The sequence below is a fragment of the Aquarana catesbeiana genome, linkage group LG01 (assembly GCF_042186555.1).
Source record: "Aquarana catesbeiana isolate 2022-GZ linkage group LG01, ASM4218655v1, whole genome shotgun sequence".
Classification (NCBI taxonomy): Eukaryota; Metazoa; Chordata; class Amphibia; order Anura; family Ranidae; genus Aquarana; species Aquarana catesbeiana.
The window spans coordinates 549,379,959-549,404,085 of NC_133324.1; the positions used below are offsets into that span (position 1 = coordinate 549,379,959).

General features: G+C 39.6%; 1 protein-coding gene across 2 annotated transcripts in view; it reads left to right on the forward strand.

Annotated features, from left to right (window-relative positions):
• The window catches only part of LOC141105598 (serine/threonine-protein kinase PLK2-like), a 122,847-nt gene that overhangs the window by 62,487 nt on the left and 36,233 nt on the right, over positions 1–24,127 (forward strand). For both annotated transcript variants that reach the window (XM_073595543.1, XM_073595552.1), the window contains 6 exons: positions 7,510–7,597; positions 7,684–7,779; positions 8,092–8,290; positions 15,514–15,652; positions 18,775–18,860; positions 18,941–19,037. In XM_073595543.1, the coding sequence (XP_073451644.1) occupies positions 7,510–7,597; positions 7,684–7,779; positions 8,092–8,290; positions 15,514–15,652; positions 18,775–18,860; positions 18,941–19,037 (705 nt within the window). The remainder of the gene's footprint in view (positions 1–7,509; positions 7,598–7,683; positions 7,780–8,091; positions 8,291–15,513; positions 15,653–18,774; positions 18,861–18,940; positions 19,038–24,127) is intronic.

Below are 24,127 nucleotides of genomic sequence, written 5' to 3' on the forward strand. Positions count from 1 at the left end.
ATCCCAAAATAATTCAAACTATCTTCATCAATACCAAAGTTATTAACAGTACCTTTCTAACTGAATTATTTAGCCTAGGGCAAGACTAACCATATACAACCACCCTGGAATAAATAATTTCAACAAAAACTATATTCTGCACTCCAATTAATGAAACATCATTTTGATGTCTTTTGACATAGCACTTCTCTCCTGTAAGCGGAAGATCCGTGTACCCCCATTAGCCCTCCTCATTCTCCCAACCATATTATGTGGGAGTGCGACGAAGGCACTTATTCCCCTGAGAGAGATATTTATTCTCTTTCACGGGTAAATTGTGATTACTTGCAAAAAATAATTTATACAATGTATCATCTAATCTCATATGTTTTTTGTTTACTCTTTACTCCAGAATTCACTGGTTTCTTTTCTATCTATTCATCTCTTCAGTCCACACAGGTTGATCTGCGCAGTCAGCTCTGCAGAACAAAAAGTAAGTCAAAACTATTTGATCTATTGCCATGGCACCACTGAATATACTTTCCCTGAATGTTCAGGGAATAAATGTCCCTCAAAAAAGGACCAAAGCTTTCCGTACTTTCCATAACAAAAAGGCTCACATAGTATGCCTCCAAGAAACACACTTCACCAAAGATTCTACTCCAAAATATATTTCTCCTTTTTATCAACAAATTTACACGGCTTCTGCCTGTACCAAGCAAAGGGGAACTCTAATTGCATTTCACCGATCCACACCATTCACCTTATCATCAGAAATTAAAGACCCAGAAGGTAGATACCTGATACTCATGGGTTATATAATGGATACAGCAATCACGGTGATTTCCTACTACGCTCCTAACAAACAACCTACACCATTCCTCTCACATATATTACAAGTGATTAATACACACAAAATAGGAACAGTGATAATGTGTGGGGATTCGAACCAGGTCCTCCTCCCATTTCTAGATAAATCACCTTTTACACCATCCAAAATAACCTCTAGATTACCTTTTTCTCAACTTCTTTCCAAATACAATCTGGTAGATTCATGGAGAGAAAGTAACCCAATGAAAAAGAAATTCACTTATTTCTCGCACCCTCATCAAACCTTCACCAGAATAGATCATATTTTTCTAACAATAGGAATGATACCAGAAATTATTGCATCAGATATAATTCCGATTCCGTGGTCTGACCATAATGCAGTATACACTACTATAGCCTCAGCCATACCAAAAGCACATGACCCAACGTGGTACTTACCGGACATAATGCTCAAACACCCACTACATCAGATGGCCATTGAACAAGCTTTAAAGGAATACATATCAATTAATAATACAACAGACATCTCCCCGATAACACTGTGGGAAGCTCATAAGCCTGTCTTGCGTGGTACAATACAAAGACAAATGGCACTATTTAAACGGGAACGCAAAAATCTAGCAAAAAAACTAGAACTCAATTTTAATGCAGCCTACATATCATTTCAAGATAATCCATCTCAGAGTACAAAATCTCATCTGGAAAAATCTAGATTGGAATACGATCTATTTCTCACTGAGTCAGTTGATAAATCCCTCAAACGCTCCAAACACAATTTCTACATGAATACAAACAAACCAGGTACATATTTGGCTCGGGCATTAAATTCAACTAACAAATCTTTCAAACCAATACGTTTGAAATTATCAAAAAATGTTTACACTTGTAATCCAGTTAAAATAGTCCATAAATTTCACTCACATCTCGCAACTTTATACAAGACAAACAATGAATTTAATCCTACAGAGGCTGAATCCTTCTTCTCAAAAATAACCTTACCTGAGTTATCTCAGAATCAAAAAAGCAGTTTGGATGAGCCTATAACTATAGATGAAGTTGCTAACGCCATAAAAGACCTAAAACTTAACAAAAGACCAGGCCCAGACGGCTACTCGGCTTTATACTATAAAACATTCTCAGAAATACTCTCTCCCATTCTCACTGAAACTTTTAACAAACTTCTAGATGGACATTCTTTTCGGCAAGAAACACTAATGGCAATTGTTTGTATGATCCCAAAACCCCTTTCTGATGATACTTCCTGTGTGAATTATCGGCCTATCTCTCTGTTAAACCTCGATATTAAATTATTAGCAAAAATAATAGCAAAACGCCTCAATAGCATTATAGGAAAATTAATACATAGAGATCAAGTAGGCTTCATGCCAAATAGACAGGCAGGCGATAATATACGCAGGGCAGTGTTATTGGCACATATTGCTAAAAAACGGAAAATCCCTTTATGTTTTCTATCTCTCGATGTTAAGAGGGCATTTGACACAGTATCCTGGCAATATATGCAATATTCATTACAAAAATGGGGTTTTGGACCCTACTTTTTAACATGGATCAAAGCATTATATAATAAACCCAAAGCCTATATAAAATATGCTGGATACAAATCTGAAGCCTTTAATATCGAAAGAGGTACCCGACAGGGTTGCCCATTATCTCCCTTATTATTTGCCCTTATACTCGAACCCATGGCCCAATACATCAGAACAAACCAAACTATAACTGGCATTGAAGTAGGAGGTATTACACACAAATTATGTATATTTGCAGACGATATATTACTTTTTCTATCATCACCACAGGTCTCTGGTCCTAACTTAATACCAGCTCTTGATGGATTTGCAGCCCTATCCGGCCTTATGATTAATCCTAAGAAATGCCTAGTGCTTAATATTTCACTCACAAACATGGAATTGATCCCGGCTAGGGTTGCACTCCCATTCACATGGGCAGAAAAATCAATCCCATATCTTGGAATTCATTTAACAGCATCTCATTCTGACTTATTCTCAACCAATTATCCTCCTGTATTAAGACAGATCACAAATCTAATAAAACAATGGTCGCAACTTCCTTTATCCTGGATAGGGAAGATTAATGCAATCAAAATGACTATTCTACCCAAATTGCTTTATCTATTCAGAGTCCTCCCTATTCCAATTCCTTCCTATTTTTTGAGAATAGTACAAAAAAGAGCAACTTCGTTTATATGGGGCTCTTCTAAACCACGTATACCTATACACACACTACATCTTCCCAAAAATAAAGGAGGCCTGGGATACCCTAATTTTACTAACTACTACAGAGCAGCACATTTGGCCAGTCTGTCCAAATACCATGCAAAACAGGAAATCCCATTATGGGTATTTATAGAGGCTTCAGAAAATGACCCTCTATTAATATCAAATTTATTATGGCTTGATCCTAAAGACCGCTTTAAAATTCATAATCCCATAACTAAACACTTCTTATCTCTCTGGGATAAACTAAAAACCAAATCTCAGTTACAATCTCCACACAATCCTCTCCTTTCTTTTATCAGAAATCCGGCCTTTTATCCGGCATGGATCTACCCAAATTCTTTTAAAGCTTGGACAACATCAGGCATTCAGACACTAAATGACTTCATAGCATCTAAATCATTCCTTTCATTCCCATCGCTTAGAGAAAAATATGATCTACCAAACTCTGAGATATTTAGATATCTCCAAATCAAAAATTTCTATACACCATTCCTAAAGGGGGATACACCATTATCCCAATTATCCATTTTTGAATCAATCTGTACAAAAGATCCATTTGCTAAAGGTACAATTTCATCACTTTATAATCAATTATATGGAGTAGCAAATCTTAATAGACCCTCTTACGTTCAGAGGTGGGAGGAGGACCTGGGACGAACTTTAGAAGACACGGACTGGTCTAACATATGGCTCACATCTAAGTCATCTTCACCCAACATCTTAGCAATGGAGACAAATTATAAAGTCCTAACTCGCTGGTACCTTGTACCCGCTAGAGTGGCAAAATATTCACCTAATACCTCAGCTCTTTGTTTTCGAGGATGCCCAGAAATAGGCACATATTTACACATATGGTGGACGTGCCCAGTAATCCAAACCTTCTGGAAGGAAGTCTTCGTGATTGCATCTAAAATATTTAAAAAAATAATACAACCAGATCCATATTTAACTTTACTTAATCTAAAACCGGAATGGTTAACACTCTCTCAATTCAAACTTATGATCCAACTAATAACGGCTGCAAAACAAACAGTGGCCAAGGCATGGAAATCTCCTGCATTGGTACTAGCAGAAACAATTCACAGAATGAATAATACAATGTCCCATGCTAAGATGGTTGCCATCGATCAAAATCAAATTCCAAAATTTGAAAAACTTTGGCATCCTTGGATAAAACAACAGTTCCTGTCAAACTTCAATGACTCTGTCCTGTTGCCATGGTAACAGATTAAATGACTTACAGAGACACCCATTCTAAGGCTTCAAAGAGAACTAAAAAGAATAATAAACTGACGAGTGGGACAACCTTGTGGACCATACCTCTACCTTTCAACCCTTTTTCTTCTTTCTCTTTCCTTTTCTCCACCTTACGATTAAAGCTCATTATCAGAATTTATTTGACCTATATACACTCTACTTGTAAACAATATGTATAGTAGGTATAAATCATTTAAATACCTACAAAAGTAACTAAGGAAATGATATATATCTTTAATTTAGGTTTACGTGAACCCAATGTTTAATATTTGAAATTTCATGATATTTATCTATATAAACCCTACTGTAAAACAATGAGCTTACTTTATAGATCCTTGTAAACTTACTTTATGTATCTTTATAACATTGTATACTCAATAAACTTCTTTTGACAAGGAAAAAAAAAAAGCTTGTTTGACAGTTTTTGTATTATCACACAGTAGCATATTATGTGTACCAGGCATACTATATTGCCAAGTTTCAATATATCTAGAAAGTTTCCCTGCTCACAACTGTACTTCATTTAACTGTTGCTAGTGATTGTGATACTTAGGGAAAAAACACAAGGAGTGTGTGTGGGACCTAATCCCCAATGTCAGAAGATCTCAAAGTTCCATGATATTTTAGACATGATAATACTGGGTCTTAATTTGCCACACGATGAAGTAACAGTTAGTAACCTCCCATAGTGCAATTAGTTTTGTGCATTATTACAGGGGTGTGACCAAATTCATCTGGATACCAAGGTCTTGTGATATCTCAATACTTCACATAATAACAACAAATAAAAATGATAAAACAAGCTATTGGTACAGTCTGACTCACAGAATAATTATCAAGTTGAGAAATCGGCATCCATGGGCAAGTAGGTTTGCTAACATTTGTTACCTGTTCTATCATTGTTGTTCCAACACTGCATAATTGTGTTAAATTGATTTCATAACCAAAGAATCTAAATTATGCCACTTTAATGTTATTCTTCAAATGTTAAAAAAACAATGGATAACACTTATGCCTCGTACACACAATCGGACTTTCCGCCAACAAAACTGTGGAACTTTGTCCGAAGGGTGTTGGCTCAAACTTGTCTTGCATACACAGTCAGACAAATGTTGTCCAACAATTACAAATGTAGTGACGTACTAGACGTACTACATGGTTTTTCAGCTCTTTTGCGCCACCCTTTGGGCTCCTTCTGCTAATTTCGTGTTAGTAGAAGTTTGGTGAGTGTTGATTCGTGCTTTTGATTTCGTGCTTTTTGGTTCGTTTCTGAACGGCCCTTATTTTTATTTTTTTTTTTTATCTTTGACGTTATTTTTTTGGTTGAATAATGATTTGATTTGGTATATTTTCTATATTTTTGTCTAATTACATTTTTTTAAAAATTTTTTAATGCATAATAAAAAAATTGTGGAGAATAATACTTGGCTATGTGTTTTACTTCAAATGACAGTTTGGGAGTATGCAGTTACATTTTAAAAAATACAATGTAAAATTGACAAGGGACACCAACATAGTTGTATCTTTGTTTTTAAAAACTACGGGATAATGGTGTTGTGGTAACTTGCACAAATAAAAAAATAAAGCATAATAATATTATTCTTGATATCACTAGAAAAAAAAGCCTTTAAAAATTAGTTTGCAATAACTCCATCAGTATCACCAGCAAAGCAACTTCATTATTATCCCATTAAAGAAGAAGAGAATTGTCTGCTCTATTTGGAGATTTCATAATTTGCCACGTCATAAATGTTCATTCTCCATAACAAACACTAGTTTACAAGACCGACCGCTTCTGCTTCCGAGCATGCATGCTTATACTTTGGTCTTTTGTCTGACGGGCTTGTGTACACACACTCAGAAAAACCGACAATACACATTTGTTGGCGGAAAATCTGAGAACATGCTAGCCAACATTTGTGGGCGGAAAGTCCGACAGCAATTGTCAGATGGAGCATACACACGGTCGGATTGTCTGCCAACAAGCTCACATCCAACATTTCCTGACGGAAAGTCCAATCGTGTGTACGGCGCTTAACAGGTGAAAATACAGTAACCTTAACATAGACATAAAGTATATAAACTTTTTGGCTTTTACACAACGCTACATGAGATGATTACTAACCTGCAGCCGTGGTTTTCTGCACTTTGTGCAGCAATGCTTTCTTTCTTACATAAGTTGCATGTGTATTAATTAGTTTATATCCTTACTGGAATCATAGTTTTTACCAAAGTCTTTAACAAAGCCAGTAGAACATTAGTGTTTTAAACCTGAACTCCAGGCACAAAAACATTAATTTAAATATATTCCTCAATAGCCACAGAGAATATAAATCGACTTTATGTGGACCAAACACTTTTGCAAACCTAGATTTTGCCATATAAATGTATCAATGGCATTATCACTGTGCCGCACACAACTTGTGCAGAAAGCAGAGCTGTTGGAGTGACCTATTAGGTCCACCTACTACGGGCTGCCAGCAGAAAAATACAGGAGGGGGCGGAGACAAGACCAGTCATCCTGCACAAGGAGAAAGAGCAGCAGTGACTGGTCTTTATTAAAGGAAGCTCCAGCACAGAGGCAAAGTTTCACACTGGATTGCTGCACAGATCTACAAGAAATATACAAAGCACACCTAGATTCAAGCAAGAATACATCTGCCTCTTACAGTATATTTAGACAATAATTATTTTCTCAGAGTTCAGCTTTAAGACATAGACAATTATCTAAAACATATGTTTCTCTGCATGAGTTAAAAAAATAATTTTTGCAGTAAAGTGGATCTATTAATATATTTCACACTTGAATTAGTAGGGCATGTTATCAATATCTAATCACAGTATTATAATTATAAAATTTTAAATAAGAGAAGATGCACAAACACAATCAAGCAGAGCTGAACAAATACTGGTTTTGTTACCTCCTTGCACACAAAATTTAAAGAGTATCCACAAGCAAGACTTTAAACACATTAAAATACACCTATAAGATGTTTTACACCAAGATGATCAAATTTACATACATATCTATCAAATACTAAAAACCTTTTGTTTCTGTTCAAGAAATATAATTTGTTTTGCGGTACTGAAAATGTAAAATTGTGGCAGTTTAATGCACATGTTTCCCAGATTTTAGTTATCCAGTAATGCTATTTAAGGTTTCAGGATTATTATGTCATTTTAGGTAACTGTTTAATTGCCAAGAACATGACTGTAAAAATTGGAGACCTGGGATTAGCAACAACTGTAGACCAGTGCGAAAAAATTCCAGGGTAAGGATAGATTTGATTTCTATTTTGTAGAAAAATGCATACAGAAAGTTTCCAGTTAACTAATGATTCTTCCTTTTCTTGACTAGAGTCATATGTGGAACTCCAAATTACTTATCTCCAGAAGTGCTTACTAAGGACGGACACTCCTTTAAATCAGACATCTGGGCCCTTGGATGTATAATGTAAGAACTGATCATTACTTATACATTTTAGGCCGTTACAGTACAGGGATGAATGACAAAAAATGTTTGTACGTCATCAGATGTTGGTCTCAAATGTTTGAAAGATTTTGAATATTTAGAAAAATGGCTCATCTAACCCTCTTGTTTTGAATTGTACTGTTGGTGTAGTATCTCCCTTTACATTGTAAAGCAAATGCAAACAGTTGGCGCTATATAAATCCTGTATTATAATAATAATAATATAAAAGGTTTAAACAATGCAAAGGTTTTAGTAGGGATTCACAGCTCCATATGTTTTCACCAATGATCCAGGTATACACTCCTGACTGGATATTCCCCCTTCAGAGCTCATTCACAGAAAGAGATGCAGTACTTCATCAGAGAAGGCTTCTACCCTGTGCCTTCTTACATAATACTCAGTGGCAGAAGACTGATTATTTCTTTACTTGCGAACTGTCCCACCAACAGGCCTGGCATAGAGGATATACTTGCCAGTGACTTCTTCACACAGGTATTGTATGTCACCTACTCATTACATTAAAAGTAAGCATATTGCTTTGGATGCCTTAATTACTATAATAAGCTAATGTAATTGGACCTAAAGTTCTTTGAAAACTTCTGGAAGCAGCAGTGAGCATGAGTGGAAGGAGGAAATCCCATCTACAACCAGAATTATGTTCACAGAAGAGGGAGGAATAAAATTTAGATTTTTTTTTTTAGGTAAAAAAACAACACGAATAGCTGTTTTATATAAAGTACTGTGAAAAAATGTTAGGCAGCTGTGAAGAAATACTTTCAAAAACATATATTTTAATTGTTTATTTGTATACATTTACAAAATGCAGAGTGAGCAAACAGAGTAAAAATCAAAATCAAATAAATATTTGGTCTGACTACCCTTTGTCTTCAAACCAGCGTCAATCCTTACACTTGCACAAAGCCAGGGATTTTGTAGGATTAGGGTCAGGTGTATGATTAACCGATATACCAAGCAGGTGGTAATGATTGGCTTTCATTTGTAGGTTGAAATACAGTAATTAAAGGAAACAGAAACAGCTGTGTGGGAGGCTTATAAATGGGTGAGGAACAGCTAAACTCTGCTACTAAGGTGAAGTTGTGGATGACAATTTCATAACACTTGTCACACACCATTGCAAGACTGAGCACAGCAACAAGACACAAGGTAGTTATACTGTATCAGCAAGGTCTCTCCCAGGCAAAGACTTCAAAGCAGACAGGGGTTTCAAGATGTGTTATTCAAGCTCTTTTGAAGAAGAACAAGGAAACGGGCAATGTTGAGGACTGTAGATGCAGTGGTTGGCCAAGGAAACTTAATTCAGCCGATGAAAGACGCATCATGTTTTCTTCCCTTCATCACTGGAAAATGTACAGCAGTGCCACCAGCACAGAACTGGTGGAAATCAGTGGTACCCAGGTACACCCATCTACTGTTTGGAGGAGTCTGGCCTAAATTGGCCTTTATGGGAGGATTGCATCCAAAAAGCCCTACCTCCAACATGAAAACAAGGCTAAGTGACTCAACTATGCACATAAACATAGGAACTGGGGGGCATAAAAATGGCAGCAGGTAATCTGGACTGATGAGTCAAAATGTAAAATATTTGGCCATAATAGAAGGCAGATTGTTTGCCGAAAGGCTGGAGAGTGGTACAATAATGAGTGTCTGCAGGCAACAGTGAAGCATGGTGGAGGTTCCTTGCAAGTTTGGGGCTGCATTTCTGCAAATAGAGTTGGAGATTTCGTCAGTGGTGTCCTTAATGCTGACAAATACAGGCAGATACGTATCCATCATGCCATATCATCAGGGAGGCATGTGATTGGCCCCAAATTTATTCTGCAGCAGAACAATGACCCCAAACATGCAGCCAACATCATTAAGAACTATCTTCAGAGTAAAGAAGAACAAGGAGTCCCGGAAATAATGGTTTAGCCCCCACAGAGCCCTGATCTGAACATCATTGAGTCTGTCTGGAATTACATGAAGAGGCAGAAGGATTTGAGGCAGCCTACATCCACAGAATATCTGTGGTTAGTTCTCCAAGATGTTTGGAACAACCTATCTACCAAGTTCCTTAAAAAATTGTGTGTAAGTGTACCTAGAAGAACTGATGCTGTTTTGAATGCAAAAGGTGCTCACACTAAATATTGATTTGATTTGGATTTCTCTTCTGTTCATTTACTTTTTATTTTGTTAATTTTGCATTTTTTTCACATTTGCCTAAAACTTTTGTACAGTAGTGTATATGTGAGTGTATATGTGAGCGTTATTATGTTGTGTCAAGGAATGCCTGAACAATTAATTTAGTCAGCTAAACTGATCGAATCACAGTGCCTCCAATATAAGAATAATTTAATTGACTTAATTCATTATTCAGAGTTAATTCTTAGGCAAACAGAATTCTTTAAGAACACAAACAAGATCAATGTGAGTACAGACTGAGCTATCGACAATAAACACACGGACAAAAAATTAATAAGAAATTTGGAAAATGTAGTTGCCCTTAAATGACTATTTGGTCAGAGTCTCTTAAAATGGCTGCTGATTACTGGTTGTAGCTTGCCTTCCCAAAATGGCATTTAGCTCAGCTGAAGCTGTGTCCTGGCATCACCGAGGTGTCAGATGATTGGATATCTCAGATGATGTGTGTGTATCTTGATGAGGTGTTCAGATCTCCTCATTTTCCTATCTACCTCACTTGTCATATATTCAGTTGTGAACAATACATTAAAAAATCTTACCCACTGGGTGTAATCTTCCTTCTTATTGGTGGACAGGATAATCACCAAGTATGTATTTATTCAGGCATTACCTCCCTTGGCCACCAGGTGGCAACCTCAGATAAGACTTGACTATATTGAGTTTAATTGGAGACTCTCAGGTGAATAACCCTGATATGATAAATTCATGCACAGCTATAATTATGTCAGTTTCTCTGAAATATATGTAACGCCTTGGAGAGTCTGGGGCAACAGCCATTAAATGGGAAGTTTTAAGATATAATTTCATATATAACAATTAAAAAAATAGTTGTACACATAGAGGACAGAAAAAACCTATATGTTTAGAGTATCTCACAAAAGTTAGTACACCCCTCACATTTTTGTAAATATTTTACTATATCTTTTCATGTGACAACACTGAAGAAATGACACTTTGCTACAATGTAAAGTAGTGAGTGTACAGCTTGTATAACAGTGTAAATTTGCTGTCCCCTCAAAATAACTCAACACACAGCCATTATTGTCTAAACCGCTGGCAACAAAGGTGAATACACCCTTAAGTGAAAATGTCCAAATTGGGCCCAAAGTGTCAATATTTTGGCGACCATTATTTTCCAGCACTGCCTTAACCCTCTTGGGCATGGAGTTCACCAGAGCTTCACAGGTTGCCACTGGAGTCCTCTTCCACTCCTCCATGACGACATCACGGAGCTGGTGGATGTTAGAGACCTTACGCTCCTCCACCTTCCATTTGAGGATGCCCCACAGATGCTCAATAGGGTTTATTTAGGTCTGGAGACATTCTTGTCCACTCCATCACCTTTACCCCCAGCTTCTTTAGCAAGGCAGTGGTTGTCTTGGAGGTGTGTTTGGGGTCGTTATCATGTTGGAATACTGCCCTGCGGCCCAGTCTCCAAAGGGAGGGGATCATGCTCTGCTTCAGTATGTCATAGTACATGTTGGCATTCATGGTTCCCTCAATGAACTGTAGCTCCCCAGTGCAGCACTCATGCAGCCCCAGACCATGATACTCCCACCACCATGCTTGACTGTAGGCAAGGCATGCTTGTCTTTGTACTCCACACCTGGTTGACGCCACACACGCTTGACCAAATACGTTTACCTTGGTCTCATCAGACCACAGGACATGGTTCCAGTAATCCATGTCCTTAGTCTGCTTGTCTTCAGAACTGTTTTTGGGCTTTCTTTTGCATCATCTTTAGAAGAGGCTTCCTTCTGGGACGACAACCATGCAGACCAATTTGATGCAGTGCGTATGGTCTGAGCACTGACAGGCTGACCCCCCCACCCCTTCAACCTCTGCAGCAATGCTGCCAACACTCATACGTCTATTTCCCAAAGACAACCTCTGGATATGACGCTGAGCATGTGCATTCAACTTCTTTGGTCGACCATGGCGAGGTCTGTTCTGAGTGGAACCTGTCCTCTTAAATCACTGTATGGTCTTGGCCACTGTGCTGCAGCTCAGTTTCAGGGTCTTGTGAATTTTCTTATAGCCTAGGCCATCTTTATGTAGAGCAACAATTCTTTTTTTCAGATGCCCAAAGAGTACTTCGCCATGAGGTGCCATGTTGATAACACCAAATTTAACACACCGGCTCCCCATTCACACCTGAGACCTTGTAACACTAATGAGTCACATGACCCCTTGGAGAGAAAATGGCTAATTGGGCACAATTTGGACATTTTCACTTAAGGGTGTACTCACTTTTGTTGCTAGCAGTTTAGACATTAATGGCTGTGTGTTGGGTTATTTTGAGGGGACAGCAAATGTACACTGTTATACAAGCTGTACACTCACTACTTTACATTGTAGCAAAGTGTCATTTTTTCAGTGTTGTCACGTGAAAAGATATAGTAAAATATTTACAAAAATGTGAGGGGTATACTCACTTCTGTGAGATACTGTATATTACACAGTGTGATCAGGGCTTCCTTATTACTTGCCGTTTAGAGTTTATCAACTGACTTATATAAGTGACTTGTATAAATGCTTTAACCACTTCAATACCCGACACTTACCCCCCTTCCTCCCCAAGCCAATTTTCAGCTTTCTGCGCTGTCGCTGTTTAAATGACAATTGCGCGGTCATACTACACTGTACCCAAACAGAATTTTTATATAGAGCTTTCTTTTGGTGGTATTTGATCACCTCTGCGGTTTTTATTTTTTGCTAAACAAATAAAAAAAGACCGAAAAAAAAAGTTTGGCTTTTGTTTCTGTTATAAAATTTTGTAAACAAGTAAGTTTTCTCCTTCACTGATAAGGCGGCACTGACGGGCACTGATGAGGTGGCACCAATGAGCGGGCACTGACAGGCACCGACGATGGGCACTGATATGCGGCACTGATGGGTGGCACTGATATGCAGCACTGATGGGCATTGATAGGCGGCACTGATGGGCACTCATGGGTGGCACTGGTGGGCACTGATGGGCACTGATAGGCGACACTGATGGGCACTGAAAGGCTGCAAAGACGGGTACTTATGGGTGGCACTGATAGGCGGCACTGCTGGGCATTGATACGGGGCACTGATGGGCACTGAAACGTGGCACTGATATGCGGCACTGATAGGCATCCCTGGTGGCATTGGCAGTGGTAGGCATTGTGGGTGGGCACTGATTGGCAGCTGCCTTGGCACAGATTTGCATTTCCCTGGTGGTCTAGGGGGGGCATACCTGGTGGTCCAGTGTGGATGGCCATCCTGGTGGTCCTAGGCGGCATGATGGTGGTCTTGGGCAGGATCCGAGGGGGGCTGCGCTGATAAACAATCAGCACAGACCCCCCCTGTCAGGAGAGCAGCCGATCGGCTCTCCTCTACTCGCTTCTGACGATGCAAGTGAGGAAAAGCCGATCAACGGCTCTTCCTGTTTACATCGTGATCAGCCATGATTGGACACGGCTGATCATGTGGTAAAGAGCCTCCGTCGAAGGCTCTTCATCAAGATCGGTGTAGCGGTGTGTCAGACTGACACACCGCACCGCTGATCGCCGCAACGCGGGCCCCCACGGGCGCGTGGCGGCTGTTATCCTGCTGGACGTCATATGATGCCCAGTCAGGATAATGCAACCACCGCCCAGCCGTCATTTTGCTATAGGCTGAGCGGGAAGTGGTTAAACTAGTTATTTTGTTACAAACTGTTAATTTCTGTGAAAGGGGTCTTGTCATGTGTTTGTCTTTCTCAAAGCTGAGACAGTGGTTAGTCACTGGATAACCAGGCTTGTCAATTCCTTGTGTCTACAAGTCGACCTGATCACACATATGAGGTGTTTTCACATTTCACATTTATGGGACCTGGAGATCCTTGTAAATATTGGTCAGTTTGTCTTTGGTTCCAGGTGTTGTGAGTGTACCAGAAACCCATTTTTTTCTATAATTAATTCTGTTAGCAAGCTTGTTTACAGACCCCCAGCAGTTCCAGTTGAGAAAAATAGAATGTCTTATGGTGGGAAAGTCAACTCAAATGAAGATATTGGTCTCTGCTTTTTTGGAACCTGTTTTAGGCAGTCCAAATTTAAAATGATTAAATGTATTTTATTGGGATTTTATGTGATAGGCCAACACAAAGTGGCACATAATTGTGAAGTAGAAGGAAAATGATATGTTTTTCAATTTTTTTTTTTACAAATAAATCTCTGAAAAGTGTGGTGTGCATTAGTATTCAGCTCCCTTTACTCTGATACCCCTAACTAAAATTTAGTGGAACCAATTGCCTTCAGAAGTCACCTAATTAGTAAATAGAGTCCACCTGTGTGTAATTTAATCTCAGTATAAATACAGCTGTTCTGTGAAGCCCTCAGAGGTTTGTTAGAGAACCTTAGTGAACAAACAGCATCATGAAGGCTAAGGAACACACCAGATAGGTCAGGGATAAATAGTTTTATTGTGGATTGTGGAGAAGTTTAAAGTTTAGTTTAACCTTAGGGTAGGCAGAGATCCACAGCTCAGGTGGGAGAATCTGTCCACAGGACAACTATTAGTCGAGCCGTTGTTGAAAAAAAGCCACGATAAGTCCAGTTTACAGTTTGCAAAAAGCCATGTGGGGGACACAGCAAACATGTGGAAGAAGGTGCTCTGGTCAGATGTGACTAAAATGTAACTTTTTGGCCTAAAAGCAAAACACTATGTGTGATGGAAAACTAACACTGCACATCACCGTGAACACATCATCCCCACCATTAAACATGGTGGTGGTGGCAGCATCATGTTGTGGGGATGCTTTTCTTCAGCAGGGATAGGGAAGCTGGTCAGAGTTGATGGGAAGATGGATGGAGCCAAATACAGGGCAATCTTAGAAGAAAACCTGTCAGGGTCTGCAAAAGACTTGAGACTGGGGCAGAGGTTCACCTTCCAGCAGGACAACGACCCTAAACATACAGCCAGAGCTACAATGGAATGGTTTAGATAAAAGAATATTCATGTGTTAGAATGGCCCAGTCAAAGTCCAGACCTAAATCCAATTGGGAATATGTGGCAAGACTTGCTGTTCACAGACGCTCTCCATCCAATCTGACAGAGCCTGAGCTATTTTGCAAAGAAGAATGGGCAAAAATTCCACTCTCTAGATATGCAAAGCTGGTAGAGATGTACCCAAAAAGACTTGCAGCTGTAATTGCAGAGAAAGATGGTTCAAAGTATTGACTCAGGGGGGCTGGATACAAATGCACACTTTTCACATATTTATTTGTAAAAAAAATTGAAAACCATTTATCATTTTCCTTCTACTTCACAATTATGTGCCACTTTGTGTTAGTCTATCACATAAAATTCCAACAAAATGCATTTACAATTTTGGTTGTAACATGACAAAAATGTGGAAAATTTTAAGGGGTATGGATACTTTTTTAAGGCACTGTAGATATGTATTACAGTATATTATACTGTACATTTTTAGCAAAGCTTTTGTTTCCTTTATCATTATATAGCGAAGAATCTAATTTCACCACTATGCTATCCCTTGCCTTTAGGGGTTCACACCTAAACAGTTATCATCTGCCAGCTGTAACACAGCTCCAACCTTCTTGCTTTCCATCCAACTCACCAGATTCTTCAGTAAAGCAGCTAAAGTTCTGTACCGAGGAGTCTTTCATAAATCCTTCTGCTCAGGTATACAGTAATTTCAACCAAAGGGACAGAAAATGTTTCTAAATGATCTTATTTGTTTGGTCTTAATAATTAACACCTTTGGCCAGCAGTTTCAGTGGTTGTAAATAGGGATGGGCCGAACACACCCCCCCCCCCCCCCCCTCGTTCGGTTCGCACCGGAAAATACAGCACAGGCAAAAAATTTGGCAGAACACACAAACACCATTAAAGTCTATGGGACACGAACATGAATAATCAAAAGTGCTAATTTTAAAGGCTTATATGCACGTTATTGTTATAAAAAGTGTTTGGAGACCTGGGTCCTGCCCCAGGGCACATGTATCAATACAAAAAAAAGTTTTAAAAAGGTCAGTTTTTTCAGGAGCAGTGATTTTAATAATGCTTATAGTGAAACAATAAAAGTGAAATATTCCTTTAAATTTCGTACCTGGGGGGTGTCTATAGTATGCCTGTAAAGTGGTGCATTTTTCCTGTGTTTAGAACAGTCCCTGCACAAAATGACATTTCTAAATGAAAAAAAGTCATTTAAAAGTACTTGCGGCTATAATGAATTGTCGGTCCTGACAGGCCGCAGGAAAAGAGAAGGGACGAGAGAGCACCCCCCCTCCTGAACCGTACCAGGGCCCATTCCCTCAACATGGGGAGGGTGCTTTGGGGTAGCCCCCCAAAGCACCTTGTCCCCATGTTAATGGGAACAAGGGCCTCATCCCCACAACCCGTGCCCGGTGGTTGTGGGGGTCTGCGGGCGGGGGGGTTATCGGAATCTGGAAGCCCCCTTTAACAAGGGGACCCCCAGATCCCTGCCTCCCCCCAGTGTGAAATGGTAATGGGGTACAAATGTACCCCTACCATTTCACAAAAAAGTGTCAAAATGGTAAAAAAGACAAGACACAGCTTGGGACAAGTCCTTTATTAAACAGGTGGCCCCGCCCCCCCTGACGCCCCGGGAAAGCCATGGGGAAGTCCCCGTGCATCAGAGGGGGGCGGGGTCACGCGGGAACATCACTGTGTGGCCCCGCCCTCAGTTATATAAGAACTGTCGAAGCGAAGATGGGTTATACGGCGGGTGCCTTCCATGGAGGCGGGTCGGTCGAGGCTTTTTTTTTTTTTTTTTCGGTCCATCAGGGGAGCGAGAGAAGATGAATGGACTTCGTGGGACATTTTAATTTTTTTTATTTTTTAATAAAGGACTTGTCCCAAAGTGTGTCTTGTGGTTTTTTTTAACATTTTGACACTTTTTTTTTAAATGGTACGGGTACAATGTACCCATTACCATTTCAAAACAGGGGGGCTGGGATCTGGGGGTCCCCTATTAAAGGGGGCTTCCAGATTCCAATAAGCCCCCCGCCCGCAGACCACCACAACCACCGGGCAAGGGTTGTGGGGATGAGGCCCTTGTCCCCATCAACATGGGAACAAGGTGCTTTGGGGGGCTACCCCAAAGCACCCTCCCCATGTTGAGGGCATGTGGCCTGGAACGGTTCAGGAGGGGGGGCGCTCCCTCCTCCCCCCTCTTTTCCTGCGGCCTGCCAGGTTGCGTGCTCAGATAAAGATCTGGTATGGATTTTTGGGGGGACCCCCACGCCATTTTTTTTTCAATTTTGGCACGGGGTCCCCCTTAAAATCCATACCAATCGGGTCTGGTATGGATTTTGAGGGGGACCCCTATGCAATTTTTTTTTATTTTGGTTCGGGGTTCCCCTTATTATTCATACCAGACCCAAAGGGCCTGGTAATAGACTGGGGGGATCCCATGCCATTTTTTTCAATGACTTTTATCTGTATTGCCGGGACCGACAATTCATTATAGCCGCGAGTACTTTTGAATAACTTTTTTTCATTTAGAAATGTCATTTTGTGCAGGGACACACGGGAAAAATGCACCACTTTACAGGCATACTATAGACACCCCCCAGGTACAAAATTTAAAGGAATATTTCACTTTTATTGTTTCACTTTAAGCATTAATAAAATCACTGCTCCCGTTTTTAAAACTTTTTTTGCATTGATATATGTCTCCTGGGGCAGGACCCGGGTCCCCAAACACTATTTATGACAATAACTTGCATATAAGCCTTTAAAATGAACACTCTTGATTTTTCATTTTAATGTCCCATAGACTTTAACTATGTTCCGGCGGCTTTCAAATTTGCCCCGAACACAGCATATTGTTCGGTGTTCTGCAGAACATCCGAACAACCAAAGTTCGGCCTGAACTTATGCTCGGGCCGAACCGTTCACCAATCCCTAGTTGTAACATTGTTGCCATTCATTCCACTAGCTGCCTGTGAAATGGCCCTGCAAGAACACACTAGGAGAGTGAAAGTGAATGACTTTAGCACAACAGTAATTTAAAGTGGGACTAAACCCACTAAACTGTTTTAAAAAACTGTTACATTCAAGGCATGCCGTGAATGCTAACTGTCACATTTGCTTGTGCTCTCAATCAAACTGTCAAGCCATCAAATGGCTGGTATCATAACTACTCACATAAGGCAACTGCAGATCAGAGGACAAGATGGCAGCTTCCTTGGCTTAAAAGAATAGGAGGGTTTAGTTATGCTTTAAGTAAATACCCTTATAATGCATCATGGTGCAAATAAACAGCAAATTACTGACAGCATGATGCAATATAATTAACAGTGCAAATGATAGTGCAGTGTAGCTACTGAGTACAGGCCCTGTCAAACTACTGGCTAGTGGAATAAAAACAACTCTGCCTGTGGCTGAGCTCTTAAAGTTGCATTGGAGTGCTCACCCTCCAAGCAAAGTCAAATGCAGAGGGAGGTGGACCTCAGGTCAATGCGCCTGTAAATGATTTCTGAGTAATCATAAAGTGATGTCAACCTGATGCCATCAACCCTAGCCAAAAGGCAGTTAACACAGGTCCTAATGGAAGTATTTGTCCTCTGGAGAGTTTGACCATGAAAGGGAAGCTTTGCTATTAAAAATACACAGAGCGTAAGGAAAGTAATAATGTTAATCAACAGCTGATATTCCATGAAGGGATCGTATTTATTGCAAAGCTTGTATTTTAATGTTATACATTATACATGTGTATAGTCATGATGCTACAAATTTTATTATCATGGATTCATTTTTAGATTTTTCAATTTTTTTAGATTGTGGAGAAGCAGGGGAACATAGGAAATCAATGGATGTGCCTACACAGAGCCTGGAGTCTTTGAGTACAGACAACACATCTGAGGTATGAGAATACTGGAAACATTATACCTTAGAGACATAGATTTGCTGCAGTGGTTAACTTCCAATTTACGTCTTTTTCAGGATGAAAACACAGAGGACATCATTAGACCTAGTGATGAATCTCTTGCTATACTCATGAGAGGGAGAATGAGCAGCAGGCGAAGGTCGGCCTTGCAGAGTGAGCTTCAGTTTTACCAGTGATAAAGTAAAAGATTGGAAGTACATACCATGTAGTCCTATTCAGAGCTTAGAATTTAATTTTTACTGCTAAATTCTGTATTTTTAGTAGATTAGTATGTAATTCTGCAATTTCATAGTTCAAACTTGACAAAGAATAAGTGAAGTATAAGGACCAGTTATATAATGTATATCTGTCAGAACTGAACATATTCAGTAGTAGTAGGGATGAGCGAATCAGCCTGGGTTCAGTTTGCAAACAGTTTTGCAAATCTTTTTTGAAGTATGCAAACTTTGTTGTGACCTTACTAAAATCTAGCAGGGGGAAATTTTGTTTAGTTCTGGCCATTTGTAGGACTAATAAGCAAGCTTTTGCCAAACTTAAGACATGAGAAGCTAGGCACTGCTATGTTGGACAGCTACCAATGCCCAAATTAAGCGTATACAAGTATTCCTCATTCATAATTATCGCCTCTCCCTAACAACACACTGACAATATGAGTCCATCAATAGTTTTAAAGGGGCTGGGTTATCTGTTCCTTCAGATTATTGGATCTTGTAGCTCAGTTGACCAAGGGCTAAACTATACACTGAATTATGGGCTGTTCCCTATTTCTGGAGGGTAACCAGCAAGGTTTTTAGGCAAAAGTTTGCAAAGCACAAACACTTATTAAGCGGACACACGAGCGGACTTTTCGACCGAACTGATCCGACGGACAATCCGATCGTGTGTGGGCTTCATCGGACCTTCAGCGGACTTTTCCAGTTGAAAATCTGACGGACTTTAGATTTGAAACAAGCTTCAAATCTTTCCGACGGACTGGAGTCGAGTTGAAAAATCCACTCGTCTGTATGCTAGTCCAACGGACGAAAACCCACGCTAGGACAGCTATTGGCTACTGGCTATTAACTTCCTTATTTTAGTCCAGTCGTACATCATCATGTATGAATCCGTCGGACTTTGGCGTGATCGTGTGTAGGCAAGTCCATTTGTTCAAAAGTCCGTCGGAAGTCCGTCAAAAGTCCGTCGGAAAGTCCGTTGGACTAGTCCGGTCGAAAAGTCTGCCCGTGTGTACGCGGCCTGAGTATTTGCTCCAAGCCTATAGTAGCAGCAAACCCAAACCAAAACTCTAATGTTCAGTTTTTTTAACTTTGGACCTCTTTTCACAACGCGATAGTGGTGTACCACAAAAGCTGCCCATGCAAGTGATTAGTGCTACCTTGTAAAAATTCTATACAACGCTGTCAATCACTGCAAAATGCAATCTGTGATAGTCAGTAGGAAACACTTTCACCCCGTCACACATTGAGCATAAATTATAATAAACTACATAAATTAAATCATATTAATTACCTAGTTTCCTATATTAAAGGATGATATACAAAATGTATAATGCCGAAAAATCTAAGTCGTGTCTAATGAATATGGTATGTTTTTATGAGGAAGGAAGTTTAGATCTGGACAAAGTTAATGTATCTGAAGTCATTTGTACGTTGTAAAAGCATTTCACACAGTTCCTCAAAAAAGCTGGTACATATCACAAGGATGTAATGATTTTAAGAAAATGCATGTAAATGGACAAGGAACTCTACAGGAGGAAATTTGTATGAAAACTTTCATACTGTAACTCATTGTCGGCACAGTGAAATGATGCAAAGATCCCATACTCTTTTGGAGAAGGGGGCCTTTGCCTAAACTGCATGCACATAAACACATCTCTCACCAATATAAAGATTTAGGGGTCAATTTACTAAGAGTTAAATACCAACTGAAAAAATATGTTAAAGTAACGCATGCGGAAAGAATTTTACAAATGTAAAATTAAGAATTTGCTGGTAAATAGCTCATGTGATAAAATACTGGTAATGTGCCCTAAACTCATTCACATTGGGGGGGTGGGATTATGGGGACAAGGTGCTTTGTGGGGGCAGAGCCCTCTCTACCCCATGTTGAGGGCATGTGGCCTGGTATGGTTCAGGGGGGACAGGTTGCTCATCCCCCCCCTTTCCTGACCTGCCATGCTCAGATAAGGGTATGATATGGATTTTGAGGGGGGAATGTTCCTTTTTTTATTATTTTGGTGTGGGTTTCCCCTTAAAATCCATACCGGTCCCGAAGAGCCTGGTATGGATTGTGGGGACCCACACAGTTTTTTTTTCAAGTCATCCGTCACTAAGGATGCGGCAGCCGGTTTCCTGACCCACTCTTTAAGGCTACTTTCACATTGAAGCGCTTTTCAGCTGTTTTAGCGCTAAAAATAGCACCTGTAAAGCACCTGAGAAGCTCCTCTCATGCCTCCCCAGTGTTAAAGCTTGAGTGCTTTCACACTGGGACGGTGCACTTGCAGGACAGGAAAAAAAGTCCCGCAAGCAGCATCTTTGGGGCAGTGCGGGAGCGGTGTATACACGGCTCCCAAAACGCCCTGCCCATTAAAATGAATGGGCCGCAACACAGGCCCTTTTAACCCTTTCTTTGGCTGCTAGCGGGCGTTAAAAATGCCCCGCTAGCTGCCGAAAAGTACCACTATAACAGCGGTAAAGCGCCGCTAAAACTAGCGGCGCTTTACCGCTAACGCCGGCACCACCCCAGTGTGAAAGTACCCTAACAATCAAGCAGTATGAGCAGATGGCTTAAAACCCAGCCCGGGCCTTTTGGGTGTAGTAAATACTTCCGCTCTCTCCAGGCTCAGATCACCGTTCCCAGCTTACAAGCTTTAAAACGATCTCCTGGCTGTAGTGATTGAATATCCTTACTTCCTATCAGCACCCTAATGATTCCAGGTTGAGTTCTAAGCCATCTGCGTTTTAAAGCTTGTAAGCTGGGAATGGTGATCTGAGCCTGGAGAGAGCGGAAGTATTTACTACACCCAAAAGGCCCGGGCTGGGTTTTAGGCCATCTGCTCATACTGCTTGCTGTTTGGTAAGCGCAATTTACAGCCACGGTGGTCGGGCACCTCACTATTTATTTTTCATACCTTATGGTGTTCGGGTGATCCTTAGCGCCTCTGTTTGATGCCCACAGATAAATCTTTTGGACATTTATTCTCTTTTAGCGCAGTTTTTTAATTCATATTGGATTTTTTGTGTTGTCGCACTGTTTACTGCTGCTTTTTGATCTAAGATACATTTTTTCTAGCGCGGTTCTTTTATCTGATTTACCCTAACAATCAGTTGTTAGGGGGGACATGCACGCTGCTTTCACGTGGCCGTACTATGGAATGTTGTAATCCTTTAGTTAATTGGCCCCTTAGGCACCCAACCTAGAGCTGTGTGACTTGTAAACTGACTTCTCAATTTAGCATAAATGCCATTATGATAAAGTAGTTGTCAGCCACATTTACTCCCAGTGTTCAGCTAAAATTGTCTATGTGGTTAAAAATGTGTAAGATGGCCTCAGCCTTGCACCACTCCATAAGCCATGCCCTCTGACATGTTTCACCCCATCCACCGGGGCTTAGTCATACAGGTTTACACAGAGGCAAGATGGCAGAACTTATGTATCACTGGCTGTCAAAAATGAGAAGATGAACATGTGCAAGTGATTAGGGTAATGAATGGAAACAAAATGGGGAAATAAAGTGGAAAACTGAAAGAAAAACTGACAGTATGTGAGAGGAAAATGAAAAAGGAATGAGGGAATGTTAAGAAATGTGAGAAGTAATACTAAAAAGTAATGCAAGGTGAAAAATTTAAATAAGAGTTAAAAAGTGAAAAAAGTTAAAAATAAAAAATCTTTTTTTGCAGAGGATTGAATGGTGATCAAAAAGAAATGTAATGTAGTGATGACAATAAAAGAAAAAAGCAAATGAATGATGATTGAAATAATGAAAGACACTGTGTGGTGAAAATGAGAAGAAAAAAAAAGGGATGGTGTTTGTTTGTTGTAAAAAGATGTGTGAGAGAGTATGTGAAAATATAGAGTTCTTTTGCAAATGTGGAATGAAAATAAGATAAAAAGGAAGAAATTAAGTTTTAAATAAATGTAAAAAACAAACAAAGATAGTTGTAAACTATTGGTAATGGCGTTACAGTCTCTATTCTACCATTCTAACAGCCTGCTTTCTAATGTTTCTGTACTGAATCTGATCCACAGCCAAGTCATCATCAGATGGTTCATATTTACCATATTAACCACTTCCCTACCCGCCCATAGGCGTATGACATCCGCAGGTGGGATCTCCCATCCTGGGCGGGCATCATATGACGTCCTAGGCTTCCCAGAGGTATAGGGCGGTGCGTGCGTGTTAACGCCTTCCCTGCCAGTGACATTTATAAAGTAATCAGTGCATATTTATAGCACTGATCGCTGTATAAGTGTCACTGGTCCCAAAATAGTGTCAAAAGTGTCCGATATGTCCACCGCAATGTCACAGTCACAATCAAAATTGCAGATCACCCCCATTACTAGTAAAAAAAAAAAATGATAATAAAAATGCCATAAATCTATCCCCTATTTTGTATATAACTTTTGCACAAACCAATCAATATACGCTTATTGAGATTTTTTTTTTACGAAAAATATGTAGAAGAAACATATCGGCCTAAACTGAGGAAAAAAATATTATTTTTTTTTAAATTGGGATATTTATTATAGCAAAAAGTAAAAAATATTGGGTTTTTTCTAAATTGACTCTCTTTTTTTGTTTATAACGCAAAAGGTGATCAAATACCACCAAAAGAAAGCTCTATTTGTGGGGGAAAAAATGATAAAAATTTCATTTGGGTACAGTGTTGCATGATCATGCAATTGTTATTCAAAATGTTACAGCGCTGAAAGCTGAAAATTGGCCAGGGCAGGAAGGGGGTGAAAATGCCCTGTATTGAAGTGGTTAATATTGGAATAATATCATTCTTATCTTTTAAGACATATTGATTGAGCCTTGCTCAGAGATTTTACATCTCTTTGAGGATTGTCAGTGTATGTGCATATATATATATATATATATATATATATATATATATATATATATATATATATATATATATATACACACACAGTATCTCACAAAAGTGAGTACACCCCTCACAGTTTTATAAATATTTTATTGTATCTTTTTATGTGACAACACTGAAGAAATGACACTTTGCTAC